This window comes from Thalia democratica, chromosome 5 (genome assembly GCF_965202585.1).
Source record: "Thalia democratica chromosome 5, ktThaDemo2.hap1.1, whole genome shotgun sequence".
In the NCBI taxonomy this organism is placed as follows: Eukaryota; Metazoa; Chordata; class Thaliacea; order Salpida; family Salpidae; genus Thalia; species Thalia democratica.
In genome coordinates this window covers 40,830,859-40,853,353 of record NC_139169.1, presented here as the reverse complement: position 1 = coordinate 40,853,353, position 22,495 = coordinate 40,830,859, and the positions used below count along the sequence as shown (strand labels likewise).

The 22,495-nt window shown below is 26.0% G+C and overlaps 1 protein-coding gene across 2 annotated transcripts; it reads right to left on the bottom strand.

Annotated features, from left to right (window-relative positions):
* Positions 1–403: 403 nt before the first annotated feature.
* Positions 404–20,295, bottom strand: LOC145837276 (uncharacterized). Of its 2 annotated transcripts, none has more exons than XM_082945077.1 (6): positions 20,185–20,295; positions 16,580–16,731; positions 4,220–4,465; positions 1,376–1,565; positions 798–945; positions 404–672 (listed from the first exon to the last, which is right to left on the bottom strand). In XM_082945077.1, exons 3-6 carry the CDS (start codon positions 4,220–4,222, stop codon positions 510–512), a joined length of 504 nt encoding a protein of 167 aa, XP_082801203.1. In that variant the 5' UTR covers positions 4,223–4,465; positions 16,580–16,731; positions 20,185–20,295; the 3' UTR covers positions 404–509. The 2 variants fall into 2 exon arrangements, with proteins under 2 accessions (XP_082801203.1, XP_082801202.1); XM_082945076.1 differs by having other exon boundaries at positions 4,220–4,455.
* Between the last annotated feature and the right edge of the window lie 2,200 nt (positions 20,296–22,495).

Here is a 22,495-nt window from a genome sequence, read left to right as displayed (position 1 = left end):
AAATTATTTATATAGCTATTTATTTTTTAAACATATCTCTTTACTTCTTAGTTTGTATGTTGATCTACTTTGCCTATTAATCATTGATCACTTTAAATTAAACTAAAACAAAACATTAACTAATATAAAACTTAAATTAGGTACATATAATTGTGTATTATTTTTCAATTATGTTAAACATTTTTACAGTTTTTAAGAAACATGTGTTTTGCTATCAGTTGCTCAATAACAATATATCAAAAGAAAACAAAAAAAATAACTGTCCAAGATTTATAACTAAACTAAATAATCAGTTTAACAAACAGAAAATAACTAATAAAGAAGTTTTAGTAAGCTAGCAAATTGTATCGCATCATAATGTGTCAAATTTGCAATTACATAAAGTCGTTTAGAAAAATGCTTACAAGTCGTTTGTTGATAAATTTTGTATCGACAGGATAACTTTTAGAATAAACTAAGTATGGCAGTTTAATTTTTTAATTCTGTGTTCAATAGCACATTTGTAGAAATTAAACGAAAACTGCAAACAAAAACGCCAAGCTGGTTATTTTTATGTTAATTGGAAGCGAGGCACTGCCACTTTTGTCCTCCGGCTTAGAAAAACCTGCTGGAAGAAAGTTGGCTCCATTGCAATTCGAGGTTGAACAACAGGCTATCTCGGTCGGGTATGTTCTGTAAAAATTATTGTTTTTTAAAGAAGCGTTCAAATAAAAAAGTATAAAAAGACGAAAGTAAGGGAGTAAACAGGCGAAGTAAGATTTTTTCCCAGTAATGAAAACTAGTTGAGAGTAACCAACCCGTTCGAATAAACAGTATCCCTGCTAGAGATGCCAAGGGCAGACATGGCAGCAGCATACAATTCTTTGTGCATTTCATCTTCGGGAGCCTGTGTTATATTTCCACAAACCGATGCTGAATGGCAACCCCTAAACTCTGAAACCACATCTGAAAAAATGTTCAACCTAATGATTGTTTTACAAACATTTCAAAAAAAAAAGATATTTTAGATTATATAATAACGCGTAACTTTTACAAAACTGTTTTATTTTTAATAATCTTTATAAAACATTTTACATTTTTATAATACCATCTAAAGTCATGTGATGTACAGTGCTTTATACTTATCTATTGTAATGTATAGTGTTTCAAGTAGTATAGCAATATATTTATATACTTTCAGTTAAAAAGTTAAGTTTGCACTAGATTTGATTGCTATCAATAAACAAAAAAGTATCATTGTTTTGATTTTAACATAAACCAAACTTTATTCTTTGTACATTCCCATAACTAAAATAGAATTGATTTTCAATTGACATATTCTAACCTTAACTTCAATGCGCAAATTAACAGATTGCAAAAGCTTAAAACAACTCACATATGTTTCCCGATTTTAATTCAAAAGAGCCTTTTCCTGCCACGCACTGAAGACCGTCTGCACAAAGTATTGATTTTGGCTTTGATATCTGCTCTGCACCGTCCTTATAGTATGCAAATCCTACGTAGCAGTCTAACTGTGCCGACATTATTGAGCGGACCATAAGCAGAATCAGGATCGTTCTGACCATCTGTGTTAATTAGTCGAAGTTAGCAAACGATTGTTCTGAAGAAAGAAGCTTTTTATCGCTTAGCTTAGTGTAACGTTTAATTGTTTACGAGATCAGTAGAATTTCAGTTTTACTTGTTATTGTAGTTTTCAACATTTGTATACTACAGACTAGAATATACTATTTTTTAAACTGTATTTGTGTGTACAGGTTTTATTGATAATTAAAGACAGTGAAATTATATAAGTTCTTGTTTTTTATGACTACAGTCAATAAAACATGTCTTATTTAAAGTTTTTGAATTTTGACAATCACATTGAGTAAAATTATTATACAACAGTATTTTTTTCCTAAAATCCATTTTAGTATTATTCACTAATTATTTTATTTAACTATGTATTGGTATAGTTTTAAAACTAACATTGAATATGTAACTGTATATTTTTCAAAGTCACAATAAAACTTGCTTAGTTTTTTTTTGTATATTACAAACAATTTAAGCAAAAAAGTTTCTACTATTAACAAGTTTGGTATTTTTAGTTATATATAAGCATTGATTGTTTTGTTAAGTATGTATTATCTTACCTTTTTCTTCTATTAACAACTAATACTAAAGCATAATAAAATACAAACCAACAATATTTTTTTTTTGCTTACTGAAATTTTAATCAACAGTTATCACATTACAAGTAAACTTATGAGTATTTAGTTAAGTATGAGTAAACTAACTTATAGTGTGATATTAGTTAAGAAAATAATTAACTGTTGACACTTACTTACGTTTGTTATCTGATTTTTTTCATTTAATATCTAAAAGTAAAATGTGTAGTATATTTGTTATTTCAAATTAATTTTATTTTATAACAAATATTTTCCTTTAATTCAATAACTTATTATAACCAAATTAAACAAAGATAAAGTTCAACTCATAAGTCACATTAAAAATTGCTTGATATCTTAAAGTGTGGTTCAAAAACACTTTATAACAATTTTTTAAAATTAAGAAGAATAAAAATAAGTTTCTTTTACTATAATAAGTTTTTGTTTCAAATAAAACTACAACTTAGCAGTTGTTTTTAAACTAAATGCAGTCATATGTAATAAATGAGAGATATTTTCAATATATACTTTTAACATCATTGACGCTGATTGTTTGCATTAAACCAACAAACAATTTTCAAATATTTACAATACTACTGGTTTAGTTTCTAAAGTAAGAAAACGTCTTATCTTGCTCAACTAGAAAATATAAAATAATTTAACATGTTTTTAGGAGTTTTTTAACTTGCAATAGACTTTCTAAAGTTCATTACACTTAAATATTTATATACAAGTAATTAAGCTGGAAATACCGCCCACACATTTATATACAATTTTTCTGCTTCATCATGATAAACCAACAAGCAAAAAGCTGGTTAAATTTAATAATGCTTGAAAAAAAATTAAAGTTTTTCTACAAAAAGCCTCATTAAAAGGTGAAAATGGTTTTTAAAAACAAAACCTATCAACGTTGATAAAAGACAACATTTATAAGAAACAGCCTATAATAAAAAACGGTTTAACTAGAAAGTTTTTCAGTATACTTGTAAGGTTCTTCGAATAACCAACTTGGATAACAATTTGTAGTGATAAACAGTGAAGTATGCATAAAGCTTAACCATTAAAAGGTGTTTTTTTTTAATATTTTGTATTCTACTTCAAACAAAAAATATGTTTACGTACTACCTATACAACTTAAACTGTTCATCTTAAAGTAAACATTTACTGTAATTTAAAATGCTAAAAGTCAAATGTTAATTGTAATAACAATTTTTTGATAAAAAAAAATCGTTTTGACATTATTATTATTTTTAATAAGCATTTTAAATAAATAAAATCAATTTATGCATAAAGTTTTAATGTTTTACAATGTGTTGTTGTTGCTATAAGTATGATATAAATTTTAGAACATTTAAAGTAGACAATCCTTGGCTTAAAGTATAAGACTTACACAGCTTGTTAGAAAATCATTAAAACTTATTTAAGTCAGTAAATAAAATTTTGTTATCATTTAAGATTTACTTGGAGTTTAGCTTCTAACAAAAATACTACATTTTTATTTAATTGAAACAAAAGTCTAAATATAACAGCTACAAAAGTTGGCTATTGTTAAACTAGTTGTCGTTGCAAAAATTTAAAGAAAACTTATTTAAGCAAAATGTCTAATAGATACTAATAATCTTTTTAGAATATTCTACGGTATATTAAAAAAAATATAACTAATTTTCAAATCAGTTTTCTAAAAAACAATTATCAGTAAACTAACTTTATATGCAATGTTTAAGCATAATTTTAAACTTTTTTAATTTTTTTCTTTAATAAATAAATTTTAAAATGTAAGCTAGTTTAAATTAATTTAGTTTTTCAGATTAATCTATTCTAACTAACTGCATTCATACCGTATTTTATCTATAAAAAAATATAATTGATAGTATAGGAGTTTGCATAAAGTTAAGTTTAAAAATAAAACTATTAAGGAAACAACTGAAAACGTCCAAGAGTTTATTTAATAAAACTTATAACCAGCTTAATATTATTTGAGAGAAATAAAAAGTCTTAAAGTTTTACTAGTTATTTTTCTTAACATAAAGTTCTTGGTGTTTCTGAACTTTATAATCATAAATACTCACACTTACCATTTGACGCTTTTCTTCGATGTTTCTTTATACTTCTTTAACAACTTTTAAGCTTCGCAGCTTTTTCAATGTTGTTAAAAAAAATTCTCAACTGGATTTTTATGCTCGCGTTGAAATACAAACATTAGATGACGTTGTGGTGAAGTAATAACGAGTGGGCATGACGCTTCTAATTGTTTTATTATGACTTCTATGCGAGTAATCGGTGACTTGTAATTACAACTGAATGAAGCGTTCTGTTTATTACTGTTTATTTCTTAAATGTTAGAAGTATTTCTACTTTAAAGCAAAAACGTTTAGTTTTAAAACTATAATTTTATAAAGTTTATTAAACGAATGTTTTACGTTAGTCTCGTATTTAAAAAACCTTATTTTCTAGTTCATAATGATATATAAGTGACTCTAGCTTTTAAGAATTTTAAAAAATTAACAAATTTTGAATTACGACAAAGTTAAAGATAAATGAAGTCCAAAGTTACTGTTCATTTGCAATAATTGTTATGGCTTTTAAATGAGAATGATTGAAAACATTTGAAGCACGTATAAAGTTTATTAATAATTTCAGCGTGAAAATATTTATATTTCTTCGTAGTCACAGTTAAAACTTTAAAAAAAGAAGGGGAGCCAATCATTTCTAACCCGCTATCATTTCTAACCCGTTCACTTCTAACCCAATCATTTCTAACCCGATCACTTCTAACCCGATCACTTATAACCCGATCACTTCTAACCCGATCATTTCTAACCCGATCACTTCTAGCCCGATCACTTCTAACCCGATCATTTCTAATCCGATCACTTCTAACCCGATCATTTCTAATCCGATCACTTCTAACCCGATCACTTCTAACCCGATCGTTTCTAACCCGATCATATCTAACCCGATCATATCTAACCCGATCACTTCTAACCCGATCATTTCAAACAAGATCATTTCTAACCCAATTATTTCTAACCCAATCATTTCTAACCCGATCATTTCTAACCCGATCATTTCTAACCTGATCACTTCTAACCCGATCACTTCTAACCTGATCATTTCTAACCCATTCTCCTTGTATTTTTTATTTCTTAATAATAATCTAGATTTGTTCAAAAACTAACTAGTCTTAATAAAATTTTTAAAGTATTAATTTTTTAGTTTCTTTAAAAAATTTTAATTGTAATGTGTTACGTAAAAAAAAATTGCTAGTATATACATTTACTTTAGTATGAACTAAACATAAGTTAGTTTATTTTTATAACCTTATATTTTGATATTTCATCCTACACATAATTTCAATTTTTTTTTATTGTTTCATATATTTTTGTTCTTTCAAATACTTTAACAGACGTTTTTCGTTGATAATATACAATTCACTAAATCGTTTACTTTATAATATTTTGAACTAATATTTGTAGGATTTTAAAGTAAGCAGTTATAACTACATTAAGTTGGATCTTATGATAATTCATGTGGCTATAATAATTTTAACGTAAGCAAATTTTAAAAAGTAAACCTTTACAATTGGAATATTCAGATACAAAAACCGTTATATTACGGTCTAAAAACTACAATGTAAGTCTGTTGTAAATGTTGTATTATTGCTGACTAATGTATTAGCGCTTTATAGTAGGTTATTTTTGAGTTTCATTTTAATAACTTTTACAAGTTGTTAAACAACTTGCATAGGCCTATTAAGATAATGGAATTAAAACATTCACTAGCAGAAATTAAATACTTTTGTTATATTAAGTGAAAAAGCCTGATTTTTAGGTTTAACTTACATATTAAAACAGTTATGTCGTATAACAAACTGCAAAAGTATATTACGTCGATTTGTAACGAACCAATCATTACATTTTATGTTTCGTTTTATTTCAGAAGAGTTAAAATTAAAGAATTTCAATGTTTTCAGTGACGTCACAACTAGTATTGAGAATAGAAATTGAGAGAAAGAAGCATGAAGTAAATTTGAGAGAAAGAGTTTAAAACTTAGCTTGCAGACGCGAGTCGGCGGATTAGTGACGGGAGAGACGCGAGTCGGCGTATTACTACCGGGGAGAGAACGCACAAAACTACGTGTAGACGATAGGATTGCGAATCGTATGATGAACAATCGAGAAGGGTTTTATTGATAGAATGTGGATAGAATACTTGATCGTACAGTCTACTTTCTGTACATTTCAACAAAATGTTTAGTAGTTAGTATATGTGCCTACTGGGCTCTTATCAGAAGTCATTGGTTTTAATTTCTCTTCTTTCACTTATTTCACAATGTGTTTATTAATTTTGTATATAAAATCACGTGCACTAATAACTAGTTTTTATATTATTATTTTTATGGTAAGTACTAGTATATCAAATAAAGCCTGCGTTCCATCTGAACGTCTGTAATACTTTAAATAACCGTTTCTTGTTATCTTATTTAAGAGCAGCTAAACCAACCTTACAACATCGTTATTGAGGACGGTTACATGGCGTAACTCCACAACGGCCTACAAACCTATCACCTTTAAGATTAACAGTCGAATGCGCCCACGAAGACTAATAACTATCGAACCACAAGCAAATGAGAATCAAATTACGCAAAAACTGACAACCTAGAACATAAAAAATGCGGAACCGCTCAGAGGAATGTACAACCGACCCGGCCAGGGACTGGACATGGGAATCCAGGAAACCAACCGATTTCGTGGACGGAGAGATTGTGAATGCTAGTCAAAATTGTGAATGGACGGCCACGAAGAGGTTGTGAATGGGTTTTTTGAGGTTTGACCAAATATTTTCAACTATAACAAGATGTTCTTTGAATAATTCAGCTCATTCGGATGTACATCAATCTAACTGTTAGTTACTATTTCAACATTTTATACATATTAACTACATTTTTTGCCATTAATTAAAATTTGTTTATTATTTTTCAAGCACCACTACTTTTTACAATAGTTACATAATAATAAATATTCAATTTTTTACATATTTTAGAATATTATATTATAATACCTTAAAATGTAACTTATAAATTAGAAATGAAAAATTTATATGGTTTCATTTATGTTATTTAAGTTATTTAAAAATTAAATATTTTGATTTTAAAAATAGACAAAACATTTTCAAAACAAATTCTAAAGACACTTAAAGTAACTCCTTCGTTTAAAACAAATCTTATTTTTCGACTAATACTAACAGTAATGACTTCACCTAATAATTATTGGTTTTAAGATTAAAACTTCAATCACTTAAATCAGATTTTTGATTTTTTTTGATACTTTGTATGTGTTTTACATCATAACTATAAAACAATAAGTTTAAACGAGAAGTATTTAAGTTAATAACAATTAAACAAGTGAAGTTATAACATTTCGAAAATAACTTTTGTATAAGAAGTGACATAATGTGTAGTTAAGTAACTTTCAGAATTGATTTAAGTGCAAATTAAATTTGTTCAAGTGTTTGCGGTGTAGGTTATAAATTTTCCCTATATAATTCGGAAACTATTAATATGGATTAATTTGCATCTATACTTAAAGTTTTGTTAAAACAATTTTTATTCAAAATATCGAAACAGTTAAAGGATTTTTTTTTGTTTGTTACTACCATATACTAAATTTTTAAGTTATTTTATTTCATATGTTTAATTGGTAAAATAATAAAAATAATATAAAAAGTACATAAAATTAAAAGATATGACAAAAAACCATAAAAATTGCAAATATTATATAATAAAAAAATAAAAAAAGTTTTATTGTTTAAATTTACAAACTAATTAACTATGTCATGTGTATTATTATGTTGCTATTATTTTTGTTAGTGTGGTTTTCATTAAGAATATAAGAAGTGTAGAATGTTTTAGTATACTCTAACTACAACTTATGTATAATAAACTACACAATACTTAATAACTTTTAAAATGTTTGTTTTTAAACTTTAAATTATTACGATACAATCTTATAGCCTAACTTTTAATCTTTTTTTAACAACTTGTTTTATTTTAAAGTTTGTGAACAACGGAAGGAGTTTAAATTATTTTAACCGCACCTGTTACTGATAAAATTCCCGTCGAATAAAAAATCGACATTGTTAACTTAAATTTTAGCAGTAAAATTGTACTTTAATCATAAACAAATAGGAGTACTGGTTGACAGTATTTGAAAATTTTCACATAAAAAAATTGTCAAAAATAAATTTTTCAAACAATAACAAAATAAAACTTGCTATTTTCGTTTTACAAGCATCTGATAATTTTTTATAGTTACTGTCGTAAAAGATAAACTTTCTTATCAATTTAAATTTCAATTGGATTTTATTTTTTTATCGGTAAAATCTAAAACGTTAGGAGTAAATAACAATTGTTAAATTCTATAACATCTGGTTTTAATTTAATTAGTATGGCGTTTGACTATAAATCGATAACAAAACAGAACCTAAAAATACATACTATGAAGTTTTTCTTACCAAAACACTTTATTTTATTAATTAATTGTCTTATTGTTCTCTTGTAACATAGCATGAAAAAAATAAAACTTAATTCAAATTCAATTGATATTACGTCACATTGTACGGCAAACTTGTAGTTTAATAATTAGTTTTCTCTGTAGGTTTAAAATTATTTTAAATACTTATAGTGATTTATATCTATTGATAAAGTTATAATGATAATTCAGTAAAAGTTAATTAATACATTTAATATTTAACTATTGATTGCTATAATGATACAATAACTATCAAACATATTTCTGTGAACATAGATTAAAAAAACTGTTATCATTTAAATATTTTCATTAAATTATCTAAATAATATAATAAATATTTTGCATTAATAACTTATTAATTTAGTTTATTAAAATGAACTATAAAAAAATATAAAGTATGAGTAGCTTTATCTATTTTTTAACAATCTTACTTAATGTCTAAAAAATTCCACTAATGTTTGCTTAAAAAGTGTATAAACAATAGGTGTATAAACTTTTGATTATAGCTTCACAAGAGGTTGTGATTTGTTGAGGTAACAGTAATGTTGATATTATGCATAAGGCATTTTATGGGTTTGAGCATCGATGGAGGACTTTCGTTGTCTTAAACTACAAATTACTTATTAAGTTTATTCTCATTATGTCATGCTTAGAAGTATATTATGATTTATAGTTACTATATGTATAGTCTGTCTGTTGTAGTTTTCATATTAATTATCTTATTTTTTTTCTTGTATATATATATTGTTGATGTTATTTGGTTTTATAATGAAGAAATTTTGGTTTTTAAAAAAAAGCGCAAAGTTCTGGTCCTTTTTAAATTGCTAGTTTAACTACTTAACTCGTAAGCAACTTCGCATGGCATGTTAACAGTGAATTTTCAGCTTCTCTTAATGCTCGTAAAATGGTAAAAATGAATCTTAAATCTTTGTTACTAAAGTCAATGTCAAGTTCAATTACAATTACGATTGAAGCTTTTCTTTAAAATTTATAAGTATGAAAAGTTTCCTTAAATTTTTGATAGTTTAAATTAAAGCATTAACTGCTTTTGTTTTTAAAAATGTTGTATATTACAAAAAATAACTTACGAAAACAAAAAAACACTCTTTCTAAATTAAAAAATGTTTTTTGTAAGTAAATATAATAAAACTATAAAAAATAAAAAAGTTTCAGTATTCATTTAATTATATTAATCTTAGTGCATTGTATATCAACAAAAAATAATATAAACTTAGTTTTGTTTTTCATTTTAAGCAAGTAGAATAACCACAAATCAAGTGTTTTAAAATTGTCAAGTGATAACATTGTTAAGTTAAATGTCAAAAATTGTAACAGTAAATTAACATCCGAGTTACTCTATGTCTTTGTTACTCTATCAATTTATAGGTCAACTAATTCTAATAAATATTACAAATATTCAACTAATGAAATATATATAGTTTAATACTGTAATTTACATTCAGTCTTATATAACTTTAATTATTTTAATAAATATTTTAACTTCGAGTGTTAAAGCTCATAAAAAATAATTATTTATTAGTTAATAAAAACATACAGAAGAGTTTTAAAAGATAGTGGTTTGTCAAGTGATTTAGTAGTAATAAGTTTAGAAACTATATTATTTTGAATTCCTACCTTAAAAAACTCTTATTTTCAAATAAAAAACTTAACGTTTTATGACAAGCAATTGTGTGTATAATTTTTCAAATATAATCAGGTAAAATAATATACTTTTTGGTACTAATATTTCAAAATCAGCCATTAATCAGCAGCAGGCTTGTTTTCACAAAAATTATTGAATAAGTAAAACTTTAAACAAATAAGAAACTATAAGTTATTAAACAACCAGAGATGAGTGCTATTCTAATACAGTTTTTAAAAAGTCTGGAGATCGCAAATACTTTGTTCAAAACTATAATAAGTGTACTTTCTTTTCGCATAAAAGACATGCAAATTTTAGGGTCAGCAGCATTTTTAATATTTAACTTGTTATTGCGAGAGTTTTTCATTAATTTTTTTATTCAGTAGTTGTTGGATACACATTATTAATTTTGTGATCAGAAATCACCTACTACTCCAGTGTCACCAAACAAAGAAAACGAAATGTTCACGTCAAAGTTACGTATTTATCAATCCTGTGCCACAACATAAAAGTCGTGAAACGCTCACGCATTCTATTCCCGTGACACTACACAATGAAACTTCTCAATTTATCAATATTTTATACGAACTTCGTTGGCTGAACTCAGAAATATTTATTATCTTATGTGAGGAAAAGATTTTTTTTTTAAAGTTTGGAAAAGTAAACATCTCCAGTAATATTAACTGAAAGATAGTCGAACTACTTATGTCTAAGTACTAACACAAAAAAAGTAACTTTTAAGAAGCACAACTTGTATATAAAAATTTAAACTTAAGTTTAATGATATAGCCTGCTGTCTGCTAAAGTTCAATTTTATTTTTAAAGTTCTTAACAGTATTTTATTTAATAGAAATGAAATAACCCTTTTTATAAATATATACTAAGAATAATTCATTATCATTGTTATAAGTCAAAACAAGTTCTAATAAAGATATTTTAAAAATATGAGTGCTTAAAGATATTTAAGTTCAAGAATCACGAAGAAAACGGCACAAGCAACAAACTAAATTAACTGAAAATCAAAATAAATCAAAAAAACGAAGAAGTTGATATGGAAGATGATGTGTGGAGACAAAGAAGTTGACATGGAAGATGATATGTGGAGACAAATAAGTTGACATGGAAGATGTGTGGATACGAATAAGTTGATATGGAAGATGTGTGGAGACGAACAAGTTGACATGGAAGATGTGTGGAGACGAATAAGTTGACATGGAAGATGTGTGGAGACGAATAAGTTGACATGGAAGATGTGTGGAGACGAATAAGTTGACATGGAAGATGTGTGGAGACGAATAAGTTGACATGGAAGATGTGTGGAGACGAATAAGTTGACATGGAAGATGTGTGGAGACGAATAAGTTGACATGGAAGATGTGTGGAGACGAATAAGTTGATATGGAAGATGTGTGGAGACGAATAAGTTGACATGGAAGATGTGTGGAGACGAATAAGTTGACATGGAAGATGTGTGGAGACGAATAAGTTGACATGGAAGATGTGTGGAGACGAATAAGTTGATATGGAAGATGTGTGGAGACGAATAAGTTGACATGGAAGATGTGTGGAGACGAATAAGTTGATATGGAAGATGTGTGGAGACGAATAAGTTGACATGGAAGATGTGTGGAGACGAATAACTTGATATGGAAGATGTGTGGAGACGAATAAGTTGACATGGAAGATGTGTGGAGACGAATAAGTTGACATGGAAGATGTGTGGAGACGAATAAGTCGACATGGAAGATGTGTGGAGACGAATAAGTTGACATGGAAGATGTGTGGAGACGAATAAGTTGATATGGAAGATGTGTGGAGACGAATAAGTTGACATGGAAGATGTGTGGAGACGAATAAGTTGATATGGAAGATGTGTGGAGACGAATAAGTTGACATGGAAGATGTGTGGAGACGAATAAGTTGACATGGAAGATGTGTGGAGACGAATAAGTTGACATGGAAGATGTGTGGAGACGAATAAGTTGACATGGAAGATGTGTGGAGACGAATAAGTTGACATGGAAGATGTGTGGAGACGAATAAGTTGACATGGAAGATGTGTGGAGACGAATAAGTTGACATGGAAGATGTGTGGAGACGAATAAGTTGACATGGAAGATGTGTGGAGACGAATAAGTTGACATGGAAGATGTGTGGAGACGAATAACTTGATATGGAAGATGTGTGGAGACGAATAAGTTGATATGGAAGATGATGTGTGGACGAATAAGTTGATATGGAAGATTCGGTGGAGACGAAGAAGTTGACGAGGAATTCACAAAAAAAAATAACTTACATTGACTTTATTGCATCAAAAAAATGAAGAAAAACAACATTTAGGTTTTGTTATAAGTTTTTTTATGTAATTTTTTTAATTACTTAACTTTAAATAACATTCAATTTTCAAAATAACATAAACATCAGTTTTTTTAAGATTTAATTAGCTTAAAATAAGATTTTTAATTCTACATACACTTTTACTTACATAACTCCTGCTCTGCAAACAGGCAAATAAAAAAATTAATTGTAATATGTATGTTAAACAATGATTGTCTATGTTTATAGTTTTTTGTAACACCAAACCTTATTCTTACAAATTATGAATTACTGAATCAATTAATTAGTTTACTTTAGAAAATGTTTTGTTATGGTTTGTAATTTTTTGCCGTGTTTTTAATCCATTACTCACTAACTTTTTATTAACAATTCAATCAAATTTTATATTTTAAGCACCAACAACAATTTACAGTTTTTTAATTTCAAAACTATTATTTTGTTTAAACTATGAATTACTGACTTATTTAATTATTTTTAATTAAGAAAAGTATATACACATGTAATTAAAAATACCATATTCTTGTTAAATAATTAACTTATGTACAATTTTTTTTTTCTATTTACTTGTTTTTTTATCTTTTATTTATTTTTTTTTATTCTACCAATGGTTTCGGAAGGAGTTTGTGGGTGCAGGTGCTAAATGATAGACGTAAATGATTATTGATACATTAAAAGGTAATGTTGATATAACAATCTTAAGTATAAAAATGTTGATAGAAACTGATACTAGACAGAAATAGAATTTAAAAAAAAAAAAATCTTAAAATGAAGACAAAATAGAGAGGTAAGGTAAGAGACTAGATTTAGAAAAATATAAAATAAAAAGCAAGAAAAAAAGAAAAAAAAATTAAGCAACAGAAAATGTAACGAACCAATCATTACATTTTATGTTTCGTTTTATTTCAGAAGAGTTAAAATTAAAGAATTTCAATGTTTTCAGTGACGTCACAACTAGTATTGAGAATAGAAATTGAGAGAAAGAAGCATGAAGTAAATTTGAGAGAAAGAGTTTAAAACTTAGCTTGCAGACGCGAGTCGGCGGATTAGTGACGGGAGAGACGCGAGTCGGCGTATTACTACCGGGGAGAGAACGCACAAAACTACGTGTAGACGATAGGATTGCGAATCGTATGATGAACAATCGAGAAGGGTTTTATTGATAGAATGTGGATAGAATACTTGATCGTACAGTCTACTTTCTGTACATTTCAACAAAATGTTTAGTAGTTAGTATATGTGCCTACTGGGCTCTTATCAGAAGTCATTGGTTTTAATTTCTCTTCTTTCACTTATTTCACAATGTGTTTATTAATTTTGTATATAAAATCACGTGCACTAATAACTAGTTTTTATATTATTATTTTTATGGTAAGTACTAGTATATCAAATAAAGCCTGCGTTCCATCTGAACGTCTGTAATACTTTAAATAACCGTTTCTTGTTATCTTATTTAAGAGCAGCTAAACCAACCTTACAACATCGTTATTGAGGACGGTTACATGGCGTAACTCCACAACGGCCTACAAACCTATCACCTTTAAGATTAACAGTCGAATGCGCCCACGAAGACTAATAACTATCGAACCACAAGCAAATGAGAATCAAATTACGCAAAAACTGACAACCTAGAACATAAAAAATGCGGAACCGCTCAGAGGAATGTACAACCGACCCGGCCAGGGACTGGACATGGGAATCCAGGAAACCAACCGATTTCGTGGACGGAGAGATTGTGAATGCTAGTCAAAATTGTGAATGGACGGCCACGAAGAGGTTGTGAATGGGTTTTTTGAGGTTTGACCAAATATTTTCAACTATAACAAGATGTTCTTTGAATAATTCAGCTCATTCGGATGTACATCAATCTAACTGTTAGTTACTATTTCAACATTTTATACATATTAACTACATTTTTTGCCATTAATTAAAATTTGTTTATTATTTTTCAAGCACCACTACTTTTTACAATAGTTACATAATAATAAATATTCAATTTTTTACATATTTTAGAATATTATATTATAATACCTTAAAATGTAACTTATAAATTAGAAATAAAAAATTTATATGGTTTCATTTATGTTATTTAAGTTATTTAAAAATTAAATATTTTGATTTTAAAAATAGACAAAACATTTTCAAAACAAATTCTAAAGACACTTAAAGTAACTCCTTCGTTTAAAACAAATCTTATTTTTCGACTAATACTAACAGTAATGACTTCACCTAATAATTATTGGTTTTAAGATTAAAACTTCAATCACTTAAATCAGGTTTTTTGAACTAATACTAGAACATATACATAAGTTAATTATTAGAAACTATAACATTAACTAATGTATAAAAAAAATTAAAGTTTTCATAGATAGTTCTAATTAATTTTTAGCTAGAAAAATGAAATGAATTAATTTTGATATTTCTGGGTGTACTTAATCAGGGAACGGGTCGAAATTTGACACCTACCCACTTAATCAACAGTGTTCAGAAAGGTAACTATAAGCTAAAAACTTGTTCCATATTTGAAATACCTATTCACACCCTAGTTACTACTACTTTTAAAATTAAGGTGAATTATGTTTCATTTTTCCCAGTATCTTTCACAAATGGTGAATTAAGTTAGTTTATCACTAATTCCAAAAGTTCTATAAAGTTAATTTTTTTCTTAGGTAGATAGATGAAATTCTTAAAAGATTTACAAGTCTATTTAACTACATAAGCCCTCATTGGTTACAATATTAGATTGATAATAAAGTAGTAGTTTGTTATAGTGAATTTAAGTTTTTTTATAAATAAAAAAACTAACTACTGCTAACAAATTTCTTAAACAAATAGTTGTTATAAAGTAATTTTTATAGATTGAAATTATTTTGCAATGATAACTATGTAACATTTTATTATGACGTCATAAAAAATTATTGCGTGTTTGCTGACTGAAAACCAGCGATTCGTCAGAGACATAAAAGTTTGGTTTAATTTTGCGTTAACAATTTTGCTTTCTGTCATAAAAGCAACAAACTTACACTTTGTAAAAGTTTAATGGTTAAAATAGAATTTCAAGTTATCTATTGTACTAGTTTAATCACATAAAATTATACAATTTTTAGGGTTATCAATTTTCATTGGTATATGCTAGTGCAAATTATATAATATACATAGAAAACTAGACTTTTGTTTGAATTTGTGCTATACTTGGTCTCGTCTAAGAAAATAATTTGAGCCTTTTATTGATTTGCTAGTGTCGAAAGATTAAATAAAGTTCAACTTAATTAAATTTAAAATTCATAGATTAAACATTTAAAACACAATGTTATGTTTAAATTTGTTAATATTTGATAAACTTTGACATTTAAATTTGAAAATAGAAACTGTTTTATTTTGAGATTAATTACGTAGATGACAAGTAAATATAGACGAATAGATTTTAACAAAGTGTTAAAGATTAAACTTTATCATACTCATTTCATAATCCGACATTCAAATAAATATACTGACTAAGTTTAGTAATACTTGTTATAGTTTTACTTTTAAAAAAATTTCTATTTTGATTATGTTATTTTGAAATTTACTTTATAATTTTGTTAAAAAATAAACATTTTTACTTAAACAGTTTTTACTAAGGTATACTTCTACTTTTTGTTAAAGTCTAGTTTACCTGTAACTTTTATTTAAAGTAGGAATTAACAGAACACAAGTTGTTTATATGCAGTTAGGAAACCATTAACAATTATTTAACAGATAGAGAAACTTTAACGACAACTTATTAAAAAGTATAATTACTTTTCATCTTTTAAATCTACTTGTTTATTAAAAATGATGAACCAAAATAAAAACTTACAAAGTTAATAAAACTAACTAAATCAAATCTTATTGCAATACCTAACATTAATAAATTAGAACTGTATAAACAAGATGTAATAAAAACAAACAGTTTAAGTTGCAATTGAAGTGTTCCTGGTGAGTTTCTTATGATATCCATTGCTCCTTGAAGATTACAGTTCTTCAAAACGATCCCATTTATAGCTAAAACAATGTCCCTACTACGGAGACCTGCCTTTCCAGCTATGCTATCAGGGTTTACCTGAAGGATAATATATAAGAAAAATAAGTAAGTAATAATAATAATAACAAAATTAAAAATTATTTTATAGTTATCCGGTGTGTTGACAGGATTAACCCTATTTAAAATGGTGATTAGAGGTAAAAGCTATTTTATTATCGTTTGAAACAAAATGCAATAGCCAAGTTTGAAGATTTTTTGTGTATCATAAACTTTGTAAAGACTTATAATGAAAAAAAAATCTAGTATATCTAAAGAATTTAGCTACCTGAGGTATAAAAATAAACATTTAAAGTATTAAATGGCCTATTTTTATGTATCTACATTGGACTTACATTGAATTTTGTTTAATTTTTAATGAAAGAATTTATAAAAAACTACATCTAAGTTGCTTATGTTATATATATTATCCACAACTTATTTCATTTACTAAATTACTAATTGTGTTAAGCTTACATATGATCATTAGTAAATTAGTAATACGATAAAATGAAAAAGATTAAGTAGTTTTAATACATAAAGCTTTTAATTACTACAATGGTTATCAATTCACACAATTACTAAGGTGCTTAATTGAACTTTTTTTCAATTTAATAGTTAAAATATAAGACACGTACCAACCTCGTATACGGTAATATCATATCTAACATCAAATATATTTTAGTGTTATTTATCTCTACTTTGAAACCCGTATCTCTGTCAAGCTATAGTATGTTTATAAACTTTATAACATTTGATGTATATTATATGTGCTTCATTATATACCTTTTGTGTTTTTATCAATATGTATCTAAAATTTAACAGTTAAATATGTTTGCTATAATTCAAATGTAGTTAAAAATACTTTAAAGGTTTTACAAAAGTCTAATGTTTGTACGTATTACTCGTTTTAAATAATATTCAGATTTCGTTAAAAAGTTAAGTGATCATATGTTTAGAAATACTTATTGAAAGGTTGATTGTGTAAAAATCAATATAGTAAAAAATTTAAGTAATAATTTATCGTCATCGAGATTTTTAATACCACAATTTTAATCTATTAGCTCTTTTGTTAAGTCATTTGTGAATCATTTAATTTAAACACCACCTTTTAATAAAATTAAAACTATGATTTTGTTAAGTAATCACTGAAACCACTGTGGTTTGATGCTTAGTGCTTTTGTCAAATATATGTTAAGTATTTAGTACATCTTTAACCGAACACTATTAGATTAGAGCTCATAGATATATACCTGAGATTTAATTAACCTTGTCTACTACTAATGAGTTTAACCTACGTTTTATCTACAAACTCAAACTAGGTATTAATTAAAGTTATCACCAGTTTAAATATTAAATGCTTAACTACTTTGAACACTTACGTTTAATATACTAGAATTCTATATTTTTTGTTAACAGAGTTACAATTTTTTTAAATTAAAACTAAAACATAAGTATAAATTTAGTTTCAATTTACAAATAAATTTACGAAATAGTAAAACAAAGTTATAGTAGTTTTTATGTTTGTGGCTATGTTTATATTTCTGTTAGGTAACGCATAAAAATTAACTTTTGAATTATCTTTAATTTTTTTTGTGCTTTAAGGTTTTGAAAAATGCATTGATACATTGTCGTATCAACATCAGTTGTTTTATAATGTTACACTGTTTTTTGAATCTAAAAGCTGTGCACAGTAAACTACTGAAAAAATTGTTTTTGCACACTAAACCAGCGGTTCTTAACCTTTTTTTTCGTTTTTTATATTTTTTTGAAAGATTATCATCAAGTTTACCCCTTTTTGGAAGGTAATTACCAAATTTACCCTTACAAAATAGTGTTTAACTTGAGGAAAAATATTAGATTTTTTTAACTTTAGGCTTACTAAGTATAAAAAATAGAAAAATCTAAAGAGCTTATTTAACTTAAAAAAATAAAACAACTAAATATTAACTTATAAATTAAAAGAAGCAATTAAAAACATTGATATACATAACTTGTAATAAAGAAAATTTACCCCCTAAAACTAGGTAATTTACTCCCAGAGGGAAATTTACTTCAGGTTAAGAATCGCTGCACTAGACAATTTGATAACAAAAAAACAGTTTTATCTGGTTTGTAATTAGCATAATATGTTGAAAAATATTTCAAAAATTTTATTTCTAAAAAAATCTAAATTAAAGTATTAATGTTCAAACATTTTTACTAGTACTTATCAAAACTTTGTTTGTGACGTAGATACTTTCATGTAAATTGCTGCACGCGTTTAGAGAAACACTAATGAGAGCTACAAACTTGGCGGAAATGTTAATAACAAAATATACATATTTTAAAGTTCATCATAAAGTGCTAATACTTTGAGTGTTCAAAAAGTATAAAAATTCCTTTTTTTTATTTTAACGAAAAATTACTGCTTTTTAAACTTAAATAGAATAACTAATAATATAATAGTATAGAAAAATGCAAAGTATAACCGAAGGCATTTCAAAAACGTTTTGCAATTAAATTTAGCTTGACTTTTTTTACGTTTTCAAAGTTTATTTGCTAAATAGTGATTTTCTTATCATTAAGAATATATGGTAATACGAAAACTATTGTGAAAAACAGTTTGAAAAGATTTTAGAGAAAAACTGAACTTTAAGTTAAATTTTAAACTTTGAAAGTGTTAAAAGTTAAACAGTTGGTTTTTCAACCTTTTAGTTTTACCACTTAATTACTAGTGTAGTGGAAAAAAAAAAAGTTTTTTAATTTAACCTTTTAAAACGGCTTTGAACTTAAAAGTGTATTTTAAACAGCAACTATTCAAGATTTTCACAGAATATTAAACTAAAGTTGTGGTTAAAACCTAAGTAAGAAAGCTGCACAAAGTTTATTAAGTGTTTGTGCATAAACTTTATCTGCTAAAGTCTGAGAATTATATTATTAACCACAAATTTAATTAACTTTTGCCGACATAAAGTTTATTAGGAAGACCGCAAAAGACTATATTTTATTATAAATTTGGTTAGTTACGTAATAGTTTAGTTTTGCTAACCGGTAGAAACTGAGCCTTTTAAACATTTTCTCTGTAATTAGTTTAATGAAAAAAACAGTTGCAATAAGTTTTGAATCATTATTTGTGTTAGCAGTTGACTTATTTTTTGTACAAACTTTTGGACCTTAAATAAACTATTTTTCGTGTTTTGAATGTAGCTAACATATAAAACAAGTGTTCTTGTATATTACTCTGAGTGATACATTATTAGATGAAGTTATAATATACAGAAATATAAAATAATACAAATAACAATTTTAAAAGACTTTAAAGTTTATAAGTAGAAGTTATATAACAAAGTACTTATATTTTATATTTAGTAATTGATATAGTAGTCACAAAAGTTTTCTTATTTACATTTACAGACGTTTTGCATTTGTTTAGTAAAAAAAGTTAAAGAACTTATGCAACAGCAGCCAATCTGATGCTTTGTTTGTATGTTATTTATACTACAAATTATTTACCTGTGAAACAACAATAAAACTGTTGCTACTCGCTGTCCCCATAATTCTGAAACCCCAAGGTGGACCCCCTGTTAAGATAACTGTTTCCGTCATTTTAACTAATTATCTAATAAATATCAAGTGTTAAAGTTAGTTTGTAAGTTAAAAATTCAAAACTTTTCTGTAAAGACTAGTAGAACTTTTTTTAAGTAGATTGCAGTAAAATAATATTTTTTTTTAGATTATAAAGTAATAAGTTCATGTAGTAACTAACTTTTAAATTAATCTATGGTTGTTTACAAATTTTAACTGAACAATTATTATATATATATACTTGTTTATTTAATGATACAAAAATTACGAATTTAAAGTAATTTAAACTGCACTGTAAATTTAATAAATATATCAATTTAAAATAAAAATATCAATTTTGTATAACTAATAAAAACAGAACAAAAATATAACATTAAGTTTAATGTTTAAAATTAATCTTCATTATCAACATAATAACTATAATAAGTTTACGTAAAGTTGTAAGTTTTTAAATGTTTGGTTTATTATAAAATTAAAAAACTAAAACATTACTACTAAAACAAAAAAAAAGATAGATACTTTTAGTCTAAAAACTGAAAAATAAAACATTAGCTGACTTACTAAAACAATTATACTAAAACATCATACAACTACAATACAATATTAGTTCTATTTTTTGAATGGTCTTAAGCTTATTAATATATTTTTTAACTCAATCATGTGACAGTTAGATTAAATTTCAAATAATTTTTATTGCACTGAAGCTTGTTTGTACTATACACTTTGCTAGAAACTTAAGCATATGATTTGTAAAAGCGAATTATACGAACAATATTCTCCAGAGACTTTAGTGCCGTCTTTAAATAGTAGATAACCAACAGACAATGTTTTATCACCGTCTGCTTAGTTTATCATAATACTGTGATAAAAAACAGAAATTAATATAAACTGCTTCAGTATAAGTACTTTTTTTTTTAGTTATAAGTTGTTTGAACATAAAAACTATTAAAACATTCAAGTTTGAAAATAGCAGTGCTTAATTTTAAAATTCATTAAACATTTTTTGTAGCTTTTTTTTCTATCACTACTCGCTTTAACCTTTTCGAAGTATATCGAACTAGTTAGTTGTCTGCCTGTGATTAAAAACAGTCAATAATAAATATAAAACTCTTGAAACATTTAAAACATTATTATGCAACTATAACTGCAACAACTACTGAAAACTTATAAACTGTTTACAAAAAAAATTCAAGTTTTTTCAAAAAGCAAAGTTTTGTAGATTTGTTCAAATGTAAATCTTAGCCTTAAACTTTTCGAAACATTTTTAACCAACGAATGTATACTATCTTACTTGTAAGGCTTTTGCATTTTGTATAACAATAAAATATTCATTAACTTTGACGACTTAAGCTCTAAATAATATATTAACTCATGTCATTTGAGCAAAAATGAAGTTACGAAATTGTATTTCATGTAGTCTTATTGTTTCAAAGTTTATGTAACACAAAGTTTTTGTTAATTTGTAAAATATAAGTAAACGGATTAAGCTTTTGGAAAATTTTTATATTTAGTGCTACTGTAACATGTATACCTTCATATAAAAAGCAATTTGATAAACAATAGAAGTTTCAAGTTAAATGAAGTAACATAAAAATATAGCTACTTGACCAACCCTAAAATAACACTTTTGCTAAAACTTTTATCATACAAAATAAAAAAATTAAACTATCAGGTCTTACCATTTTAAGCTATTTAATACACGATTTTAATCTTAAAAGTTTTGAAAATGTTATTTGCACTACTTTTTCTATATTGTATATAATAAAGTTTGGCAGTTAGTTCATTAAAGAAATTATTTATAAATCAGTGTTTCACTCATTTAAACTATTTTATAAAAGTAAAAGCGATATTAAATATATTTATAGTTATGAGATTTTTGATTTATTTTTTGCTTTTTAAACAATATAGAAATACAGACTTCCTATAAAAAAGTTAACGAACCCGAAAAAGATAATTTTAAAATATACTATAGTTTCACAGTTAAACTTTGTAGATTTGTATACAACTTAAAATCATACACAAAGTTTTTAAGTCAAAGTTTTTTTAAAACTGAACGATAACGTTCTAAACACACTTTAGTAAACTATAAAAGTTACTGTTAATAAATGAATTTTTTTTTTTTTGTCATTTCTGTAATTTAAAACTATATCCACACATTTCGTAATAACTAATATTGTTTTCTTAAACATTTTATATTTCATTAACACTCGTTATATAAAAATTTATTCAAAAATTAAGA

Coding starts and splice junctions, on each gene's coding strand:
- LOC145837276 (XM_082945077.1), bottom strand. Junction 946..1,375: donor ATTAAAATCGGGAAACATAT/GTGAGTTGTTTT, acceptor ACATTTTTTCAG/ATGTGGTTTCAGAGTTTAGG. Junction 673..797: donor GATACTGTTTATTCGAACGG/GTTGGTTACTCT, acceptor TAATTTTTACAG/AACATACCCGACCGAGATAG.